Here is a 21,441-nt window from a genome sequence, read left to right on the forward strand (position 1 = left end):
CCAGCCTGGACCACCTACCTGCTCTCCCGCCATCACTATCCCTCCCTTGCCCGTTTCTCTCCTTGGATGTCTCCCTATCTGAACTCTGTGGTTAAATCTGCTTACCGGTTCCCTCTCTCCCTTTAAGCTCCACAAGGGTGTCCCATGCACCACTGTACCCCAGGGTCTGGGGCACAGAGCAGTGAAGACCAGGAGAGAGCGGGTAGGTGGATGGTGGCAGCTGAGTCTGCAGGGGAAGCACCCACCTGTCAATCCCAGTGGGACTGGTGCAGTGAAGAGGAAGAGAGGTCTCCTGGGATCCCACCCAACCCAGGTGCAGGGGCACAGACTGCCCACCCTCTGGGTCCCAGAGAAAAACCAGACTCAGGGGAGCAGGCAGAGTAACGTACTAACATTTTTAATACAGTCTGATCAGATCAACTCACATCACAGGGTCAACCTGGGCTTGCTCACGTGTGATACAACCGAGGTGTATGATGTCCCCACCTGCCAGCTCTCCTGCCTTCCAACAGCACTGAAACCCCCTCCCTCCCTGACCAGACTGGCATTTTTTAAATTTTGCATAAAACTATTTCTTCCATAGACTCCAAACATCAACTAGCCAAGTTAATTATGGTACATCTAAACAAAGTTTAATCCTAAACCCTAACGTGTGACTGCGGTTTACAAAGAGCTCTGTATCACCTGGGATAGCTTTCAGTAGCAATTCACTACAACTGGTCCTAAAAAATAATAACAATAATAATAATAATTAGAGAATTAAAACCCAACAGCAAGTTGAATGGTTAAAATCACCTAAGAACTGGAATTTGGGGTAGGAGTGTCCTCGATTGCTAAGCTTGTCCTAGTGGCAAAATGCTAGCCTTCAAGCGGGGCTCAGAAAGGTCTGGGGCCCTCCAGGTCAAAGGTCAAGCTCAGGGGGCTCTCAGAGGACACTCACCCCATGGTCCACGGGATGCTGTAGGCTTCCAGCTTCCTTAAAAACAGTTGGGCATCAGCATTGTGTAAGTGGGCACAGACCCTACTGTGGTATCTTTTGAGGGATATGAGAAGGGGGAATGAGGGATTAGAGAAGGGGCAGGGGACCAAAATCACCGAGGTCCCAGAATGCTGTCAGGTGCGGGTGTGGAATTGGGGTCACTAAGACTGAGCACCAGGGGCTCCAGCTTCCACCCGTTAGAGAAACCAGCCCTGGTGTTGCCTTGGAGGCCTGTGTAGTGTTTTCTGCCCTCATCCCATACCGGGTCTCGCAGATATTTCTGCCGAGTATCAGATGAGAATCTATTTCTAAAGACCATTGGGAGATAGGGGTGGGTGACAGGGCTGGAGGGGGAGTTAAAAACGAATAAAAATCTCTCAGCTACAGAACCCAAAGACACCACTTCCCTCCGCATTCACAGCATTTCTCAGCGGTCCCCGGTGGCCGTTTCTGCCGGGACGCAGCATCTGCCTCACTTGCCCTCAGGCCCCATGGGCTGCTGGTCGACCTCAGGATCTACCAGAGATGATGCAAACGCCGACTGAACAATCTGAAACCCAAAGGACTCGAGGAGAGACATGTTCTGCTGGGGAGAGAAAGGCGAGCCAAGGGCAGGGCCCAGGTCCCCCAGGGGGCCCCCGAGGGCCCGGACATGCACCTTCTGGATGTGTTTGTTCAAGTAGGACTTGGAGCGGAAGAAGCTCCCGCACTCGGGGCAGGGGTACTTCTTCTCCCCGTCAGACTCCATTTTGTTTTTGGGGACCGCCATGTCACAGGAGAAGGATCCATTGGTGCTCTGTTTCTCGGGCGTCTTCAGGTCGCTGGCATCCGAGAGGTCGCCGTAGGAGTCGGAGCTCTCAATCGGATCCTGATGTGAGCATTTCTGGCCTTCTAGGAGGAAACAGAACACAGAGGAGCGGTGAGGTCAGGCTATGGGGATGCCCCCTCGGAGGGGTCACCAGGGGCCAGCTCACAGGCTCGTGGAGGGCAGCCGATGGCCAGCCACCGCCCAGCAGAACCCACAGAGGTTCAGCTGGTCAGTCAGGGAGCCTGGCGTGCCTACAGGGGTGAGACAGCAGGGCCTGGGGCTGCCAGCCTCCCTCGCCGCGGACTCTTCATGCAGGCGCACGTGTACTGCTCACCACCATCTCGGCCTGCTTCAAGGAAGGGTATGGAGAGGGGACCTCCTCTGTCTCCACCCAGGACAACCCAAGACCCCCAGCTCCTAGGCGCTCTCTTGGGTGCCTCTGAGGGTAAAACAGCTGTTGTGATGATGCTGAGCAGGTACGTCAGTGGCCTACCTCTGCAGCAGACTGGCTGCACCCTAGCAAGGCAGAACCAGAGCCGCGGGCTCCTCAACCCAGGCAGACCCTATCGACGGCTGAGTCAGAGCCAGTCCTTTTCCCAACGCTGCAAACACAAGCCCTGCCCTCACTGCCTCTGCCTGCCAGAAGCCTTCCAGGCCAAGTTGCCAAAGCACACAGCTTAGAAGGAACTAAACAACTCAATCGGCCAGCTGTCCCTACACAGGGCCCAGAACAAGCTGGTCCTCGAGACAGTCCTCACTGATCTGCCTTGCCCGGCCCACACGTGAATCCTCCACAATGAGCTCCTTCCTGCCTGGGTTCAGAGCGCCATGCCGGGAAGGGAAGTCGGTGATGGGAGCGTGGAGCATGCCATCTCTGCCATCTGCCAAGCCCCTGGCGTCATCCCCAAGGCAACAACAACTTGAAAAACCACAGAACAACCCGAATCAACAAGTGGAGGTGGGGCCTAGGGAGCTCTACGCAAACCAAACCAACTCGGAGTCGGCACCATGCATCTCACAAACGCGGCCAGAGGCTCTCCGGAAAGGCCTGGTCACAGCAACCAACCACCCCTACCGAGGGGGAAGCCAGACCTTGGCTCCCCCTGCCCACAGGGTCAAAGGAGAAGAAAGCATTCAGCCACAGCTCCACGCCATCCTTAAAGGGCCACAGGCAATGGACAGGTCCAGAGGCTCATCATGCAGGGCTCCTCTTCCTGCCCTGGGCCCGGGTCGTCCCTGCAGGGCTCTGGACGTGGGGGCTGGCCAGGAGCGAGGCGGGTGCTGGGGAAGAGGAGGCGGGGGCTGGATCTCGGCAGGGCCCTAAAGCCTCACTCACCGCCCTGGAGTGAGATTCCCCACTGTGACTTTTGTCCTGGAGGCCACTGCCACTCAGATCTCGAGCCTCCTTGAGGCGGCCAGCAAGCCGGCAGCCTTCACGCCTCCCCACGCCCGGCCCAGCGCCCCCACAACACAGCCTGCGCAGAGAAGCAAAGTGCAGAGCAAGGGGTCGCTTGCCTTTGTTGCCATAGGTCCTGGCGCAGTGGAACGCTGCTCCCCCATTCGGGATGGGCTCCTGGTGCCTGGAGACCTGGGGAAGGGGAACACCGTGGTGGGTTTTAACATGGACCTTTAAGTAGGAGGCAGAGGAGAAACCTAAACAAGACAAAAGGAGATGAGATCCCGCAGCCGGCACACAGACACCTCTCTGCTTCCCCCACGCCTCTCCTCTGGCCGCACTGGCTAGCACTCCTAGAAGGGGCCCCTCCTTGGCTCAAAGGCGCTGCAACCACAGGAGCCACCTGGCTCAGGAGGGAGGGTGGCACTGTCCTCGAGTCGGCTTCTCTGCAGAGCCCGCTCTGCAAGGCTGTGGAGGCTGCCTGGAGGGATGGCCTGAGATCCCACTCCAGCCAGGGCCAGAGGCCAACTGCCTCGGCTCGCTTGGCACCTCAGTAACAAGTGGTCTGAACGGATGGTCCACAGCCCCAGACCAGCTGCAGGGACCACGGCTAGAAACGCTGTCAGGAAGGTACATGGGGCTCCAGGGCAGCCACGGGACTCCAGCCGGCAGAACGCCGCTGAACACGTGTGAAGGCAAACCATCTGCGCAAGAAGCCAGACGGAGGCAAGATGAAATCCCAAAGAAATGCCTCCGGGAGTCCCCCTTCTTCTACCTGTTAAGACATGCTCTATTTTGCAAACTTTCTCACCTTCAGAATAACTGGGTTTAGTAACTGTTTAGACCTTTTCAAGAACAATGAAAATAGGAAGTTATGTTAAAGGGGGTGTGCAGTCATCTCTTATTCACGGTGGTCTTCTTGGTTCGGTTTTGGAGGATCCAACAGGTTCACTTAAGGAAGAAGAAATAGGCACAATCCTTGTCTTTATTTTGGGGGAGGGGCAATCCAACCTTCTGGGATCTGCTCCAGCCCCACCCAGATGCTCCAGTCAGTTTGAGCCTCGAGATGCCTCGGGCTGGGAAGAGTGATCTCGGGCCAATTTCCACAGCAGCCATGAGTCCGAGGAGATGGAACCAGGTGGGCCAGTCAAAGGATTTCCACTTGGGTTTCCGCAGGAAGGAGCTGGGACATCAAATCCTCCCATACTCAAGGATCCGAAAGTGCCTTCGGCAGGAACCAAAACTTTTCGGCAAAAGGCCCACTTGGGGCGCTATGCCTAGATGGTGTTCCTTTAGTCCACTCCAGATGCAGCTGACACATCCTCGGGTACTTTCATTCCCTCGTTAAATTACAGTCACGGGGTAGCAGTGGGATCCACTACTAATGGGCCAGAGGCTGGAGAGTACTGTGTAATGTCTGCACAAGACTTGTTTGAAAAAAGTCTGAATTGGCCTGGGCTTTCGAATGCTACTGGAACTACAATAAAGGTCACCTTCAGCGAGTGACAGAGATGTGCGGACCCAGCACACCGCGTGCATTGCTCTGTGCTTTGCAGCCACATGTACAGCTGCTAAATGGCAGAGCCTGGACTCTAGCCCCAGGACCACGTGTCACCATGTGGTCCTTCACCACTGGGCAGACTCTCTAATAGTCTCTGTGTCTTGGTCCTGGCCCTAGAAACATCCCTTCAACTTTTGCAGTAGGCTCCATTATCACCATTTACATTCCTGTATCTCTCTGCCATGTTGGTGGATTAGAATGAAAGCTGCTGGTAGACAGGCTGACCTGTGGGAATCTTATTCAACAAACATCCCCCCGATGGTAGCAGCTGGTGGTTCTGGAGGGAAATGGAGGGCTGTGTGAATCTTCCTTCCTTTCCTGACAAAGAAGACCCTCCTGGACCAGATGCTGCTGTCCTGCCCTGCCTGGTAGAGCACGATGTCCTGCGCTGTGACCAAGTGGTCTGCCTGGGGCCAAGCAGGGGACAGACTGACGTACGAGGGTCCCATATAAACACTCCTCGGAGGGAGGCTGGTCAGGAAGGAGCAGATGAGACTCACAGGACAGAGGATCTCAGCCCTGCCCCACGGATGGCGCTGCGGCCCTGGCAACCAACAGAAATATCAGGACTTTCTGACTGATGCGATGATACCACTTTAGAAGGGAATTTTTTTCTTTGTTTTTTAATCCCTTGCGGGGCCCTCTGAAGTGGTTTGAAGCTCTCTGCACGGTGCACCAGGGCAGGGCCACTGCAATCAAGAGGGACGGGAAAGGAGGGAAGGAGCACCAGGAACTATTATATTTACTCCTTGTGGGAAAAGCTATGCTGGGGAACACAGCAGATGCTCAATGAAAACTCACTGTTTTCTCCCGAAAAACGGTCTGGGGACCACGTGGCAGGGTCCCCTTGACGCTGCCCCAGCTGCAGACTACTTACTATCTATAGCAAAACCACATGGCGGGTGGTAGGCGTGGATCCACAGTTGCCACCTAAAGCCCAGAATTTAAACACAGAGCAGCTCAGCAGCCAAGTTTTGGGGTAAAACAGAAGCCGAGTTTCTGTGAACGTATCTCTGAAGCCAGACGCATTTGGCCGGAATTCTAAACTCACCTGCCCATTCACCACTGATTAACCAAGAACCAAAGAGGAAGCTTGATACAAGCATCAGAGTGATGGGGACACTGAGCACACACGTGACTCCACCACCACCGACAGGCCACCCTCTCTCGCGCTCCAGATACGGAGAATATGCTACCACGAGGCTACTGCTCCTCCACTGCATTTTCTTGCCTGGTGTGCTGTAATTCGCACTCTGGAAGCAAACCCTCCTTGGCAGCTTCCACATCTGTGCAGGGGTCAGGGACGGCTTTCTTCTTGTCCACACCTTGGTGGGGCTGTGCCCAACTGAGCCGTGCTGGAGGGGGGGCACCAAGTAGGCTTGGGTCAGCTCAGTCCAGGGGACGGCAGGCTGTCTGCGTCTACCACTGGCGCTTGCCTCTGGCTGGAGAGAAGGCTTTCTCTACCCTTTAAGCAGATATTTGAGTGCAAGTGTTGTCTCGGTCAAAGACAGAATCCCAATACGCTTTCCCGCTCCCTCCCTCATACACATCTACGCAAAGACCCGGCTACAGAAACTTAAAAAGAAGGGAAATCGTGGCAATCTACCAGGTCCTTCCCACTGTTCAACTCAACTGATTTCCTCAACTTGAATGTGAGGAAACAGGCTTTTGTAGCCATCATACTCCTCCCACTGCAAGTTATCTTCTCTGCAGATGGGATGGTCTACGTCCTGATATGTCTCCAGGACAAAGACAAGGTCATCTGTCTCCAGTGTGGGGCTGGGCCACCGGCTGCATCTCCTCTCTCCCATTCTTCACAGGCAAGTTCGTGTGGCTGAAAGTAGGCAGATGGATGGGTGGTTAAGCTGATTGCTTAAGAATTGCTGGGACTGGAGGATCTCAGGGCACCTGGAAATTCACCTGATCCGGCCTCACCTGCTAACCGGCTGGCTGAATGTTAGCCTTTGCTTGAACCCTTGTAGAGAGAACATCCATTTATTCCTGCAGCTCCTCCTGTAGTCACAGCCTTGAAAGGACGGCCCAGAGCTCCCTGCATTCTGATTCCAGTGTCTCAGTGTCTTTGGCGGCCTATCCTCTTCCTGGAAAAACTGCCTTCCCCTTCCTCTTCTTTTTTGGAGGGGAAGGGAGGCGTCTTTTCCCATTTCTGCCGAAGAAATGAGTCCAGAGGTAGAATCCTGCTCCTTCTCTTCTGATGAAGACGAAAATTGTTTTCTCTTCCTTCTGAGGATCCAGGGTGGTTTAGACTAGAGCCCTCTTCTGTCTTCTTGGAGGAATGGGACTTCCTGCTCCGACTCTGGGACCCAAAGCTGGGTTTTTCTGTTTTGGCTTTTGGGTGTTTTTTTTTTTTGGCCATGCCACGCGGCTTGTGGGATCCTCCTTCCCTGACCAGGGACTGAACCCAGGCCCTCGGCAGCGAGAGCGCGGAGTCCTAACCACTGGACTGCCAGGGAATTCCCCCAAAGCTGTTTTGCTTACGACCCAGATCTAGCGTTGGCTTTTCTGAGGAAAGGTGGGCTCTGGTTCTACTCTCCGGGCACTCCCACCCTGGCCACGTGGCCTGTGGCTGCTGCCCAAGTCCTCTTTACCAGCCCAGGGAAAACAAATCCTGACGTACAATAGTTGTTGGCTTTGCCACATCAGCTGTCTCCTAACTGGGTCGACTTTCCCTGCTATTCCCAGCTGCTCACAGCTTTTCTTTCCTCCTGAGCGGGGCCCACAGGGGCTGTGGCCCTGGGTCCCCCACTCAGCTCCCCGCCACTTTGTAATCCAGGCTTTATCTCAGTTTCCTCATTGGCATCCTCCTCCGCCCTAACTGGTTTACCGCCTCTGGTCTCTGACCCCAACTCTCAGGCTGAGAACTTCAACCTTGAAACCCCGACAGAACACCCGCTGACAGCACCGTTGCAGCAGGTCTCGAGTTAGTTGGGGGCGCGGTCAGGAAGCCACGGAATGAAGTGAGACAAGGAACCATCTCTTCCTAGAGCTGGGCAGCCACAGCCTGATGGCTCTCTCCACACACAGCCCCACTGCTAGCTCCCCGGAGGAAGCTCCTGCCAGAAAGGGCTCTATTGACATATCAGAAAATAGGACAGATGCTTAAGCAGCTTTTCTGACCACCTCCCTGCTTCCACAGCAGGTTTCCTGGTGGTACAAACGTTGACATCGAATGGCCTTCAAGGCAAACCCCAGGTGTGCAGTCCCCGGGAGGAACCCAGCTCAGGGCACCAAGAGAACACCCAGACACTCAGCAGGCTCCCTCCACCAGCAACCTCAGGGCATGTGGAGATAGCACAGGACTCAAAGTTTCCAGCCAAGGACTGCAGGGGGCTTGCACCTGGTCCAAATCAGAGTGTCAGCGAGCTGTGTCTTTCCTGACAGTTACGAAGTGTAAGGAGGGCCTCCCAAGTGTGCTGCTGCCTGCAGGGTTCAGAGAACTTTCACCTACCTTGTCTCCCGGGATCCTCACAGCAACCCTGTGAGGTGGGCAAGGGGGATGTTCTCAACCCCCTTTAGAGATGAAGAGACTGAGCCTTCGAGAGGGGAAGGGAGAGTTCAAGGTCACACAGGAGGGTGAGGTGGGAGGGGCCAGCTAAACCCTGGGTCCCCTGCCTCCTGGCTTAGTGCTCAATCTAGTAAGCCACACTCAAGACTTCCAGAAGTGTTGCGACAAAGAGTGTCCCAGGAGATAGGACTCTCCAGCCACGTCCCCACCTGGCCAAAGCAAGCGCACCATGCAGAAGCATCCTCACGCTCACCAGACAGCTGCCCCAACTCCTTCAGCAGGTAAGGCGCAGCCTCCTTCACTGACGCTGCTTGCAAAACACGAACCTCAGCCCTTCCAGCAGCCAACGAGCCCTGGCAGAAGCTCAGGGACAGGCCAGACTTCATCCAACACAACACCAGGGCCACAGATGCCACCTAGGCCAACCTCGGCCGCAAGCACGCTGCCCTGCTCAGAGCACCTGCCACTTTCCGCTCTCGTCAAGGCCACAATCTACCTGGGCCTGGGCTCTTCTGACCATTTGTGCTAGAAAGTTTTGGCCCTTGTCCATCTCCAGACTCGACGTCCTTACCTGGCTGCTGACTTTCACGTGCCAGTGGATCAGCCAGCAAAGCTCTTGAGCAGGACCCCTCATTCTCCCACCTCTTGGGGCCTAATGACTCCCACCAACCTCAGTAGTTCAGCGCATCCATCCTGCCCCCTGGGCAGCAGGTGTGTCATGGGCCCAAGCTTGGGAACAACACTCTCTGCTGTTCCCACTTGCTGAGCTCCTGGCAACTCCCGTTCCAAGCACCCCAGGTTTCTTGGAAAGGAAAGGGTGACAAACAGCTAGCTGGGGGATAAGGTGTTTATCGCTCAGTGGGAAGGGAGGGAGGGCTGGCCGTGCAGAGTGGAGCCTGAGGCAGGGTGGTCAGACACCCCTCGGCCTCCCACATGGGCTCAGGCCCATCCCCTGGACATGAGGAAATAGCAGGGAGATTACCTCGGTTACAGATACTGCAGAAGTTGCTGGGCCCCTCGCTGTGCTTCTTCAGGTGGTCTGCCATGTACGCCGCCCTCAAGTACTTCCCGCATACCTGGCAGGGCACCTTGTCTTCGTGACAGGCCAGGTGGGAGCGCAGACGGTCTCGGGTAGCAAAAGAAGCATTGCAGGTCTGAGGGCAGAAAGGAAAACGGGGTGAGGTAAAAGCTGGCGTCCACACCCAACTCCCTACCAAGCACACTGTGGCACAAAGCCATTTCCGGCCGACACACGGACTCCCTGTATAAAGAGAACTTGAGAATGCGGCCAGGCTTCCTCCCCAGATGCCAAGTAAGCCGCTCCTACTCCCCATGGTCTTCCCCACAGGACCCCTGAGCTAGGATCACTGGTTCCCACCATCCCCCAACATGCACATTACATGGCAGGCTGAGTTTTGCAAAACAAAAGAGCTAGGGGTTTTTCATTCTTAAACATTTAAGAACTGATGTTAGTTGCATTGGCTGTCAGTGAATTTACAGAAGAGCTATTGGCATATAAACGGAACAGTCTTCACCTTCTCCACCCTGGGTTTCTCCTGGTTGCTTTATACAAAGAATCCAATTTACTCACTTTATTCAAAAGCGACATTAATCGTGGCCACAGGGAAATGGAAAGGAAAGGCAGGACAGAACACACAGATTACTCTTCATAATATCCGTGTGCGTTTGTATTGAGAAAGCAGCCCATAAAGTGACAGTGTCAATTTTGCGAATGTGAAAATTAGCAGAGAATGAGGGCCGGAGGCTCCGGGGGCATCTGTGGAACCCCAGTGCTGGTGCCAACAAGGATGGCACCACCCTGCACTGACCAGTGCCCCCCACCGTGCCAGGCAGGCCCCAGGCTCCACCTTCAGAGGACTTCGTCGCATGCAGTGCATCCTCACGGTGGCCCTTGAGGCAGGCCGTGCTCTCACCCCACCGGCCAGGAGCTGCAGTCAGTACCACACCCTGGGAAGGCAGCCCCGGGTCCCCTGACTCGGTCTCAGCCCTGGGTCTACCCCCAACATCTCTCCCCCAGCCCGGGCCTGCATGGCTGCCCAGCCGTGGAGGTCACGGAACGTCGGGAAAGCCCTCAGGAGAGTTGAATCTGGTGACCTTCACTATTTTGGATCTACGGATGTGTCTCAGGAGTTCTAGTCAAGGTTGACTCATTTCTTTTCTCTGTACGTGTGTGTTTACTACTTGAGAGCCACAAAAGAAAGCAACATTCACCTTTAATTGCATCACAGACCGAACGCTAACCCACTGAAGACCCGCCACCCCATTAACTGGCTAGAATGGAGGTGTTCCTGCGGCTCCACTGAACAGAAACAGATCCTGAGATCCTGAGACTTTAAGGTAAGTGTCTGAACACTGTCACCATGTACAACGTCTGTCTATTGCTTTACTGTACAATCAGAGCGAGAAACAAATGCATTCGGTGCTGTGGAGGTAGAAGACACTGTGGTTGCTACCCCAACCCCAAATGTCTGCATCAGGACCAGCTGAGCTCTTCTTAGTCGTTATCTTTTGAATAAATGTTACACATTTGAATAGAACAATTTATGCTAATAAAATACAGTTGACCCTTGAACAGTTTTCCAGGGTTTGAACTGAACGAGTCCACTTATACGCGAATTTTTTTTCAACAGTAAATACTACGGTAGGTGGTACACCATCTGCAGTTTGCTGAACCCGCGGATGTGGAACCGCGGACGTGGAAGAATCGCATACACAGAGGGCCGACACTAAGTTGTATGTGTATTTTTGACTGCTCGGAGGGTCGACGCCCCTAACCTCCATGTTGTTCAAGGGTCAAGTGTACTGCTTTCATGTTTTATATATTAAGTTTATTCATCTGACAAATGAGGGAGCTAAGTTTAGAGAGTAATTTGCACAAAGCACAGGGCTCAGCTACTAGAGAAAGCAACACCCTGCCACTGCCGGGCCACTGCCCTACCGATCCTCCTGGCCACCCTGGGGTATTCCCCTCCTCCCCGATTTACAGCCGGGCAGACAGAGGTCCTGAGAGGACTTGGGGCAGCTGGACGGAGAACCAGCCCCTGAGCATGTGTTCTTACCACCTCCAGCCTCAGCAGAGGTAGCTTCTGGTGAAAGGTGTGGATAGTTTTTATCAGTGTACTTGGTAGCCAGGGCTGTCCTGATAGAGGTGACAGGATCTGTGCAGGGAAACTTGAGCACTTAGGTGACTCAGAAAGCACCATGGGTGCTTGGTCTCATGGCCACAGATGGGCCCCCCGTCAGGGACCTTGTGACCCAATCATAGGCCACAGTGGGTGGAAAACTGAATCTTCCCCCAGCCCCACCAGACTGTAAACCAGAGTAAGGGGTGCCGTGAACACCTGCGGGAGAGAGGGGTGCACCTGTTGATTTATCTGGGGACGAGAGCCGGCTTGGCCGGACAGCGACCTGAGGACCACCGCCACAATGACAAGAGGCAGTGTGGTCTACACCGCAGAACTCAAAGGAGCCAACCACGGACTAGGTGTAAGAAAATGCAGCTGAAACCACACATTCAGGATCCCACCTTCTGTGGCCCCTGGGAGAGGGTGCCACTAGAGGGATGTGAAAGAGATGCCTTGTTTCTCTTGCCAACTTTCTTTTGGGATGTGTCCCTTAAAGCACTGCCTGTCATACTTTGCTAACGAAAGATAATGGACAGCCAGACCTCAATTATCCAAAAGTGAATTATCTATTTGGGGGATTAGCTAAGCAAAATTAAAACCGCAGACCAGGCTGAGTGCTCCCACCCTGTCCTCCATTGATTATCTCTCAAGGAATGAAAGCAAACTTTAGCCTGAGCAAACATAATTAGGAATGTAAATCTGCTGCTGGGAAAACAAAACAAAACAAAACACAAATGCAACAAAAACTATCACTGTGTTACAAAGCCAAGCTGAAATGGTGGTTGGCTTCTCTGTGCCAGGATTGACCCTTTGTGGCTGGAGTACCCAAGGCTTTCTGGAGGAACTGTGAAAGTGCCCAAGTCCGAGTCTAGGCCTGCCAGAAGTTCAGACAACACCGAACATAAAAGGCCTGGTCACTTAACCCAGGAGAGAAAGGCTGAGGAGAGAGATGGATCTCAAAGAAGGGGGTGCCCGGAACCTCCATGCTGGGGCCACTCAAGAGAAAAACACTTCCTGTCCTGGAGGCAGGGAGAAGGCAGAGGGACCCTGACGGGATCAGCACCCCAATCGATCGCCGGTGGTGCTGGGAACGGCCACCTCGCCCCCAGCCCTGCGCACAGGCAGCCTGCTATTGCTGGAGGCACACCTGCCAGGTCCTGGCCCAGCCCCCAGAGAGGTTCATCACCACTCAACACCGAGCCCCAGCCAGGCTCCCTTCCCTCCCTGCCAGTTTCTCCCCGTCCCAGACTTCCGAATGCTTTTCTTCCCAAAGGTTGAACAGCTCAGGAATGGGGCCTCAATGGTACCAGGGGCACCGGTGCACACCTACTCTTGGTGGCCTGTGAGCCTGGCAGCCTCAAGGGGTATCTTAAGTAGTCTTTTCCATAGCCTTGGAAAAGTCTGAGGGCAATGCATGTGGGCTCAGCACCATAGGCCTTGCTGGCCCCCTTCTTCTCAAGGGTGTCAGCTCCCTTATTCCCACTTCAATTCCTAATGAGTTATCCCTCCAGCCCAAACCGCCCCAACCAGCCCCCGAGAAGTGGGGCCACTGGGAGCAATGGGAGAGGTCTGAGCTGTTCTAGCCTCTCGGCTTCAGGCTGAACTCCATCTGGGGTCAATGTCCCAGTCCACAGCACTAACAGATCGAGCAGCATTGGGGCATCTGGGCCATTTAAGGACACTCAGGCCAAACCCCAAGGAGACTTGCGTGTCACTGCCAAGCCTGAGCCCCCATGCCCCCACGTTCGGAGGGCCTTTCCCCTCAAGCTGTGGCACCCGTCTCTATAACTGGCCCCTACTGTCTCCTCTGTGGCATCAGGAGGGACCAAGAGGTATGGCCCATGCCCAACTCTGCCAGGGGCTAAAGGAACCAACTCCCAGAGAGCTGTCTCTTCACCTCTGATACTTTCAGCAGACACACCATGCAAAACAGATGCCCCTGCTGTTACAAAGCCCAGGCACACCTGGCCAGCCAGCTCAGAGCCTGAGAGGCAGCACGTCTTCACCTGCACCTGCCAGGTCACTGTTAGGGGAGTTCTGGCTGTGGGGCTGGAGGCAGGGCCAGCAGGCTTGTGAGAGTGTGTGTGTCGGAGGGGCAGGGCAGGAGCAGGCTCGTACACCAAGGGACAGTGATGTCAGTGTTATGACACAGACCAAGGACAAAACACACAAAGCCTCAAATGTTAGAATGAAAACTTTTATCATCACTCCTATTATCCCCGCAGAGCCCGCGGGGGCTGAAGGGCACACCACTGGGATCCGACGGAGGTCTACATCTGCTTTATCAGCACCCAAAGCCATATATTGGGATGACCCAATGTAAAGCTACTGGTTAATCTAGTTCCTGAGCAGACCTGCTAATAAACCTCAAAACCACAAAAGTCTAATTCACAAGCCAGAAATGAAAGCGGACCTGTGCGAGTGGGAAGGGACGAGGGCAGCATGGTTGGCCCAGTTGGAGTTGCGCCGGAGTCTCCTCTGGAGGAGGATTCACTCCCAGAGTTGGGGGAGGGGTGGGCAGGCCCCATTCTAGAAACCCCTTAGGGGAGGTGATGCCAGGGGAAGGGAAGCATGTAAGCCGGTGGCTTAGTTCCTAGGAAAGCATCAACCTCCAGGCAAGGACAGACACCCAGGGGTGCCATCTGCTAAAGAGGGAAAACAAGGCAAGAGAGCCCAGAAAGAAACATGGAGACCATGGGGAGGACCCAGGAAGGAGCCCTTTGCTACCCCTATTTGGGGTCCTTGAGCTGGGAAAGAGTCCAAGTCACCCAGGGAGGAGCTGGGCATGGTGGGCAGGGACCACTCTGCTGGCCTCTCCCAAAAGCAGGGGGCTCAGACCACTGCCACTGCCGTTCCCCTCCACAGAAAACCCTCTCGGGAGGCCCCGGCTAGCCCACAGGCCACTGGGTAAAGGCCCGGCTGCCCTCTGGGGCAGTCCAACCCTGCCTCAGATAGCCCGGCGGGGCTGGGCAGAAGAGAGCGTTGCTGGAGGGTGCCGGGCCCAGGTTTTCGAGGGCTGGGAATGATTTTTTTAGAGAAAGGGAAAAGGCGGTGTCAGGAACCGAATGGGACGACCTCCACAAAGCAGGCTGGGCAAAGTCCCATGATGGCAGGTCGCTAGGAAGAGATTCCAGGGGCGGCAGGCCGCTGCTGCTCCCAACCCACACCTGGAAAAAGGGCAGAGAGTGCAGGTTACCCCCCCAGGCCACCGGGCATGCCCCCACTGCCCTCTGGGCTCCTCCTACTCTGCTGGGCTGCTCAGCACACTACCTGGGAGAGTCAGAATGTGCTCCGTGATGAGAGACAGAGGGAGAGGAGGCAGCGAGGCACAGGCGCATCCCAGCAGGCCCACCCCTGGTCGCCTGGCCGTCTGGGAACACCACCGCACCTGGCCCCTGGGGGCTCTCTGCCCCACCTAGAGCACGTCCATCCCTCCCTATTATCGGTCTCCCCAGACCCTCGTCCTTGCCACCAACAGGATAAAGAGAAGCAGATCACCCCACCAAACGTTGCAATAAGCACCCCACAACTCTGTCTCCCACTCAGATGGTGGGAACTTGGCCCAGGAAAGGGGGGACGACCAAGGAGAAGATAGAAGTGTGTTTTCCACCCACACAGGAATGCTCAGTGGCCAGGAGAGGAAGCTCAATTTTCTGGGCATCACAGAGCCCCCAGATATTGTTCAAGCAGACAAACCAAGGGTGAGAATCTTGCCCAGCCTCCCCTACCTACTGCTACACAAAGAGCTCTCAAGGACAGGAAACCACCTCACTTTCCAGTTCTCAGAAGCCCTTGGCTGTGTGCACACGTGGCTCAGGATGGGTTAAGCAGGTGCCAGTGATCGCACCACTCCCTGCCTCCACTCCCACCCCCGCGGCCTGGTGCCCTGAGCTGAGGGGACCCAGAAGGAGCTCCAACTCAGGTCAGGCTGCCGGGCATACAAGGGGAAGAGTTGTTGGCTGGACCGCCAGGAGCCCTTAAGAAGCCATTCCCACCCCACGGTGGCCCCTGCAAACTGCTGGGAACCAGAAGCCGGACCCAGTGGGGTGCCAGTGCCCCCAGGACGACACTTGTGCAATGTGGTCCACCATCCAAGGAGCTGGCAAACGCCAGGAGAGGAAAGCCAAGCAACAGAGCAAAGACAGAGACGGGTTGGAAACCAGGACCCAGCGACCAGGAAGGAGGGGACATCAGCGGTGGGAGGGAGGGGGCTGGGGGAGAACAAAGGAGGAGAGCAGACAGACGGTGGGGGGACAGAGGGGGAGGTGTGCACAGCGGTGGTCAGTCAGCCAGCCCAGCACGCACAGCAGCTGGCTCATGGCCGTAGCTGTGAGGACAGCAGCATTCTCTCTCAGCCCATCTCTGCCCCGGCCCAGCCCCTACCTGACACTTGTGAGGCCGCTCAGAAGTGTGCACCTGCTTGATATGTCCGTTCAAGTGATCAGGCCTAGAAAAGAGAACCAAGAGAGACTTTAAAACAAGACCTTAAGAGAGGGGGCTACAAACTTGGCCAGACCCCTGCCCCCACAAGGCTGGAGAGGACTCCTTCACCCCACCCCAGCATGACAAAGAAAAGTCACCACCCAGCTCTGGCTCCTGAGGCCCAGGCCTCTCTGCCCTGGACTTCTCTAGAGGGGGAAGGGGAGTGAGCATTTGTCTCTGACCTTGCCTACCCGCCTCCCCCCACCAGAAACTCAATGATTTCTAGGACCCAAGGAGGGGGCTTTAGAATGAGACTGGGCTGCCTTGCTGCAGCCTTTCCGGGAGGGGGTATGTGTGATTCATTGTCCAGACTAAAGCCCCTTAGAAACTCAGCATTCCCCTCCCCCAGCCTCTCCCGCCACAGCAGCCAATGAATGCCACCCGGATGGAATTCAGTCCCCAGAGGCCAAGGGATGAAGCCTTAAGCCTCCAGCTGGGCTGGTAAACCAGATGCCCGACAGAGCAGGTGGGCAGGGGCTGCCTGACCGGTAAGACTGGTTCCTGCTTGGGGCCCCTCTGAGGGAGTTCTCCATCCCTACGTTCATACACACAAGGCCCTCAGTACCCAGGCAAGTTAAAACGAGCCTTTTATTCTGAATATTCTCTTAAGAGGAAAAACAACCCTCTGCTTGCAGACAAGTCTTCAGTTCCTTATCAGGCTCACTAAAAAGTCAATCTAAAACGACATCCTGCTTTCCTTCCTCTCTGTCCAGTGAACATAAAGGGGATCTGTGGGTTCAGGTGGGCTCTGGAGCCACCAGGTCAGAGCAGATCAAAGGCTTCGCTGTTCAGAAGAGACTCTGGGTGCCCAGCTCTGTGCCCCGTGATTCCGGGACTGCGAGAGGCAAGGCCGGAGTCTGCTGACCCAGGATTGCCAGTGCTGTGCGGGGGGACATGGAGGCGTGGGAGCGTAAGGAGTCCCAGATGCACTTGTTTCAGTCCCTCCCCCGGCGGCCATTCAAGCAGGGAAAGTCGCTGGAGGAGCCTGGCCTCCCGCCCCCAGAGGGGGCCCCTTGCCTGGTGCCGGAAACACAAAGGGAGCCCAGGGAGAAGAATGGTGAGGCCCGGTGGCTGCGGCCTGAGGAATCTGGCCCCTTCCCACAGGCCCCAAGGAAGAGAGACGGTAGGGCACGCCTAGTGCCAGAGAACTTCCCTGAGGGAAGAGAAAGCAGCTCTTGGCCACATCATCTCAAAATCAGGGCCGTTAAAACACTCTCCCCAAACCTGACATGGCCCTGCAAGGTCAAGTGAGCCCCCTGCAAGTGTCACACCCCCAGCTCTTGGAGAGGAGCTATTCCATGAGTTAGGAATAGGACAAGTCATGGGGGGTGGGCACCATTCCTCACCTGGAGAAGCCTTTCCCACAGCTCTGGCAGATGTAGGGCTTGCCCACGGACCCATCGTGGGACCGCACGTGGTAGGACATGCGATCTTTCCTCTTGAACCGCAGCCCACACACGGGGCAGGAATAGGGCTTCTCCCCCGAGTGGGACAGCTTGTGCCGATTGAGATGGTACACATCACGAAAGATCTTGCCGCAGATCTCGCAGGCCACCTGCTTCCTGGTCCGGCTCCTCTTTCGGGGGCCGTCGGGGTCCTCAGAGATGGGTAGCCCATTCTCACCCAGCCTCGGAGGAGGAAGGTCGATGTAGCCCAGCTGGAGGCTGGTGACACCATGCTGGGCCTCGTGCTGCCGGAGCCGGTTGGCATCAGTGAACACCTTCCCACACAGGCCACATGGAAGGATGCCTGCCTCCCTCAGGCCCCCTGGGGACCCGAACATTGAGTCCAGCAGGTTGGCCTTCCTTGGGCGGCCCCGGCCTCGCTTGCCAGTCAGGGGAGGGGCACTGGATGCCACATTGGGGAATGGGGAAGTCAGCAGTTGGGGGGACAGCGGTCCGGCCACCATGGGCAAGCGGTCCACCCCAGGTAACACAGGCAGGGAGGCTTGGCTCGCAATGGCTGCACCAGCCGCCCGAGCTGCCTCCTCCTCAGGCTGCATGCTGCCTGCGATGCCATTGCTGTTGGCTGCCAAGGCTGCCCCGTTGGTCATGTCCAAAGGGAAACCCAAGTCCGAGGTCCCAGGGGGACGAAACAGCATGATGTCGGCCCGGGCAGGGGGCACCAGGATCTGCACATTGGACTGTTTGATGACTTCCTGGCAGATCTCAATGACCGACCTCATCAGCAGAAACTTGGCGGCCGTCATAAGCTCGGGGAAGCTCTCCAGGCGAACCACAATGCGGGAAGTGTAGGCGAAGTCCAGGATGTCCCCGAACACCTTGGAGCTGATGGTGTGCATCTCCAGCTCCCGGCTGCCCCCAGCCCCGCCACCCGGGGCCGCCGCTGCGCCCCCCACGTCAGCGGGACCCCCGTCCGCAGCTCCGCCGTCGCCCAACTGGGCGCTAAACACCGACTCAAAGTACTCGCTGCAGGCAGCCAGCACCGCGCGGTGCGCTGGGAAGCTCTCGTCGCCCACCCGCAGGAGCACGTCGCAGAAGCGCCCGCCGTTTTTGCGCTGCTGGTTCAGGTTGTGCAGCATCTCCGTGCTGTGTCTGCTCACCTGGTAGGTGTAGCAGCCCGACGGGCCGCAGGAAGCGTCGTTCACTCGCTCCATGGCCGCCGCCCCCTCCCCACAAACCGGGCCGCGTCACTTGCCAGCCCCACTCCCTTCCCCTAGGCAGCAAGAAGCGGGGTGCAACGAATGTGTCTACACTCCCCACACGTGCCGGCCCGGGGCTCTGTAGTCTCGCAGGTGCGCGGAGCGCACACGCCCCCTTCCCGGAACGGACTGTCTAGACGGCAGGGCACACCACCTCCCACATAGCTGCCCCCACCCCTGCTGGATCGTGCACTCCTCTCTCCTCTCCGCCCGCCCGCCTCCCCTTCTCGGTCTACCTCCGGGGGGTACGCGAGCACAGAGGTGCGCCCCTCCCGCAAACGCGCCTGCCACCTCCCCTCCCGCCCGCCAGGCGGCGCCGGCGCGCAGCCAAGGGGGCGCGCGCGCGCGCGCGCAGGAAGGAGGAGGAGGGGTTTGTCGCGCAGGCGCGCGCGCCGCGGTTTTTCCCGGGCCCGCTGGGGGCGCGCGCTGCGTCCCCTGCAAAGCGCGAGCCGGGGCGGGGGCGCCGGAGCGGAGGAAACAAAAGGCTAAGGCTAAGGCGGCGGCGGGGCGCGCACCGGGGCGGCAGCGCGGGCCGGGTCCCGGAGCTTGGCGGGCGGAGTCGGTAGCGAAGGCTGGAGCGGGCGGGCGGCGGCAGCGGTAGGGCGGGCCCTTTCCCGGGCCGAGCGAAGGCGGCGGCGGAGCGGCGGCGCTGCGGCCCCGGGCTCCGTGTGTTCGGAGCGGAGGAAAGATGGCAGCGGCTGCACTTCCTCTTGCACTTTCACCCCTGGGGGGAGGAGAAGGAGGGGGCGATACCAACAACACCCCCCCTCCGCTTGCAGAAAAAAAAAAGAAACGGCGAGCTCGGCTTGGGGGGCCCCCGGCGCCCCCGGCCCTGCACGTGCGCACCCGAATCCCTGGCCCGGACCGCCCAGCGCTGCAAACTTTCCACTTTCTTTGTGCCGAGCGCCCCCCCCCTCACCCAGCCGAGGATGCACGTCCCCCCTTCCCTATTTATACACCCCCCCCGCAGCTCCGCTCCCCCCCGCTTCCTGCCCCCCCTCCCAGTCCCCTGCTCCGCCAATGCTAGCGCAGACTGAGCCCCCGTCCGGCCCCCGCCTCGCCACCCCGCCCGCGGGGCCGGGGGCTGCAGTCTCAGCCCCCCCGGACCAATGCAAACGAAGCGCCTAGCCAGCAAACCAGCTCCCACTGCCTCTCCCTCCCCGCCAAGAGTGGCGGAAAGCGGACGGGGCGGGGGGTGGGGGGAGACCGAGGGGGGCAGATGTGGGTTCCCCAGCCAGCGATGTGCACCCGTAAGTCGAGCGGGCGTTGGCTACCCTTCGGAGCCCCCCTTCGATGCCCGAAATCCCCAGAAGTCGCCTGCAAGCGCCTCCCCGCTACCAACCCCAGAGAGGGCTCGGGGTCCTAGCTGGGGGCAGGCCGAACCTTCGGAGCTGCTTCTGGACCCCGCGCACTGAGTGAACCGAAGGGGCTGCGCCCCCGGAAGAGCTGGGGATACGAGGCCATCGTCCACCCTCTCCCCCAAACCGCCACACGCCAAGCTTTGTGCCCCAGGGAGCGGAAAGTAACCAGCTCGGGGAGGCGACAACATAGAGGCACGGGCGATGGGAAGGGGCAGGGATCCCCGCGCACCCTAGGGAAATGGGGGTACTGGACCCTCCAGGGAGCACCCTTTGGCCTCCTGAGGTCGGGAGCATCCCCGGCGCCCGCAGCCCAGCGAGTCGCCGAGCGCTCGGGCCATGAGCCCCGCCGGCGGGCCTGGGCGCTTTGTCCCGGCCGTCCGGGAGATGCTGCCGCGCGCGGGTTGGACACAGAGGTTCATCTGTCTGGGAAGAGCTGGCGGCCGCTGCCAGGCAGCCCAACTTGGAGCCCTGGGCTGCAGGCACCGCGTGTGCGGGCGGGAAGTTCCCACAGTTGCAAAGAGGGAGCGAAGTATGTGTTCCAAACTTTCCACGGTTCCAAACTGAGCGCTTCCATTAAGAAAAGCGGTGTGCGGGGGAAAAGCATTCTGGGTATTAGCATGCAAATGAACGGGCCAGGCTTCCAGCTCCGCTCGGGATTCCCACCGCCGCGCGCCCTGCTTGCGCAGAGCCACGCGCGCCCACGGGTTCCGGGGGTGGCGCCGCGGGAGGACACGAGTTCGAATTCGACACCCCTTCTCTGGTTGAGTGTTTTGGTGACGGTCACTTGGCCTCTCTGAGCCTTAGTTAAACACAGTTTCCTAATATGTAAACCGGGGACAGCAGCACCTGTCTCTTGAAGTGGTGAGGTCTGCACAGCACATAATTCTGGGCTGGGTCTCTCTCCTTACACAACTCCGCCTTTCCTAGGTCGTAGTAGGTGCCAAATGCCTGTTGGAGAAAATAAATGATGAAGCTTAGAGGACTGAGGGAAGTTCCCCAGACCCGGAGTCAGGCGATCTGTGTTCTAAGCCCAAACTAGCTGTGCCACCTCGGGCTAGTGCCCTAACCTCTCTGACCCACAGCTCAGATTCTTTGGTGGATTCTGGGAACCGGCAATTTTTGTGTTTGAGAGCAGCCACAAAGAAAGAGGGATCTGATTACTGAGGGCCTGCAGTATATACACAGACTCTCTCCAAGGTAAATATATTCCCATTCTACCAATGAAGAAACAGGAAAATGAATGACTTGCCCAAGGCCACACAGATAATGGTGGAGCCAGGAATCCAACCGGTTAACCCGGGTGTGCCCCTTCCTTGCCAGTGGCTTCTGCACCCCCTCAGTGTCTCCACATGAACCAGGAATTGGTTCCCAGTCTGCCGTGCTTAGAAAACAGGGTGCTGAGATGTGCCTCCCAGAGGGGTCACGCTGTGAACGTGGGTTCACAGAGTGCTCTCAGAACACTGATCCACAGTGCTCTGAGGAAAACAGGGAAGATGCACCAGCCCCATTTTGCAGAGAGGAAG

General features: G+C 57.3%; 1 protein-coding gene across 5 annotated transcripts; it reads right to left on the reverse strand.

The window, feature by feature from the left end:
* Nucleotides 1-390: 390 nt before the first annotated feature.
* PATZ1 (POZ/BTB and AT hook containing zinc finger 1) lies at nucleotides 391-18,795 on the reverse strand. 5 transcript variants are annotated; one of them, XM_061169775.1, is made up of 5 exons: nucleotides 17,242-18,795; nucleotides 15,797-15,860; nucleotides 9,250-9,421; nucleotides 3,303-3,440; nucleotides 391-1,870 (listed from the first exon to the last, which is right to left on the reverse strand). In XM_061169775.1, exons 1-5 carry the CDS (start codon nucleotides 18,510-18,512, stop codon nucleotides 1,452-1,454), a joined length of 2,064 nt encoding a protein of 687 aa, XP_061025758.1. In that variant the 5' UTR covers nucleotides 18,513-18,795; the 3' UTR covers nucleotides 391-1,451. The 5 variants fall into 5 exon arrangements, with proteins under 5 accessions (XP_061025758.1, XP_061025760.1, XP_061025759.1 ...); XM_061169778.1 differs by having other exon boundaries at nucleotides 1,751-1,870; nucleotides 3,303-3,375; XM_061169777.1 differs by lacking the exon at nucleotides 3,303-3,440 and having other exon boundaries at nucleotides 391-1,867; nucleotides 17,242-18,793.
* Between the last annotated feature and the right edge of the window lie 2,646 nt (nucleotides 18,796-21,441).

The sequence above is a fragment of the Eubalaena glacialis genome, chromosome 15, assembly GCF_028564815.1.
Source record: "Eubalaena glacialis isolate mEubGla1 chromosome 15, mEubGla1.1.hap2.+ XY, whole genome shotgun sequence".
Classification (NCBI taxonomy): domain Eukaryota; kingdom Metazoa; phylum Chordata; class Mammalia; order Artiodactyla; family Balaenidae; genus Eubalaena; species Eubalaena glacialis.

Coding starts and splice junctions, on each gene's coding strand:
- PATZ1 (XM_061169775.1), bottom strand. CDS start 18,512: ATGGAGCGAGTGAACGACGCTTCCTGCGGCCCGTCGGGCTGCTACACC. Junction 15,861..17,241: donor TGTGGGAAAGGCTTCTCCAG/GTGAGGAATGGT, acceptor TCTCTTTTCTAG/GCCTGATCACTTGAACGGAC. Junction 9,422..15,796: donor AGCGGCCTCACAAGTGTCAG/GTAGGGGCTGGG, acceptor TTCTGCCCTCAG/ACCTGCAATGCTTCTTTTGC.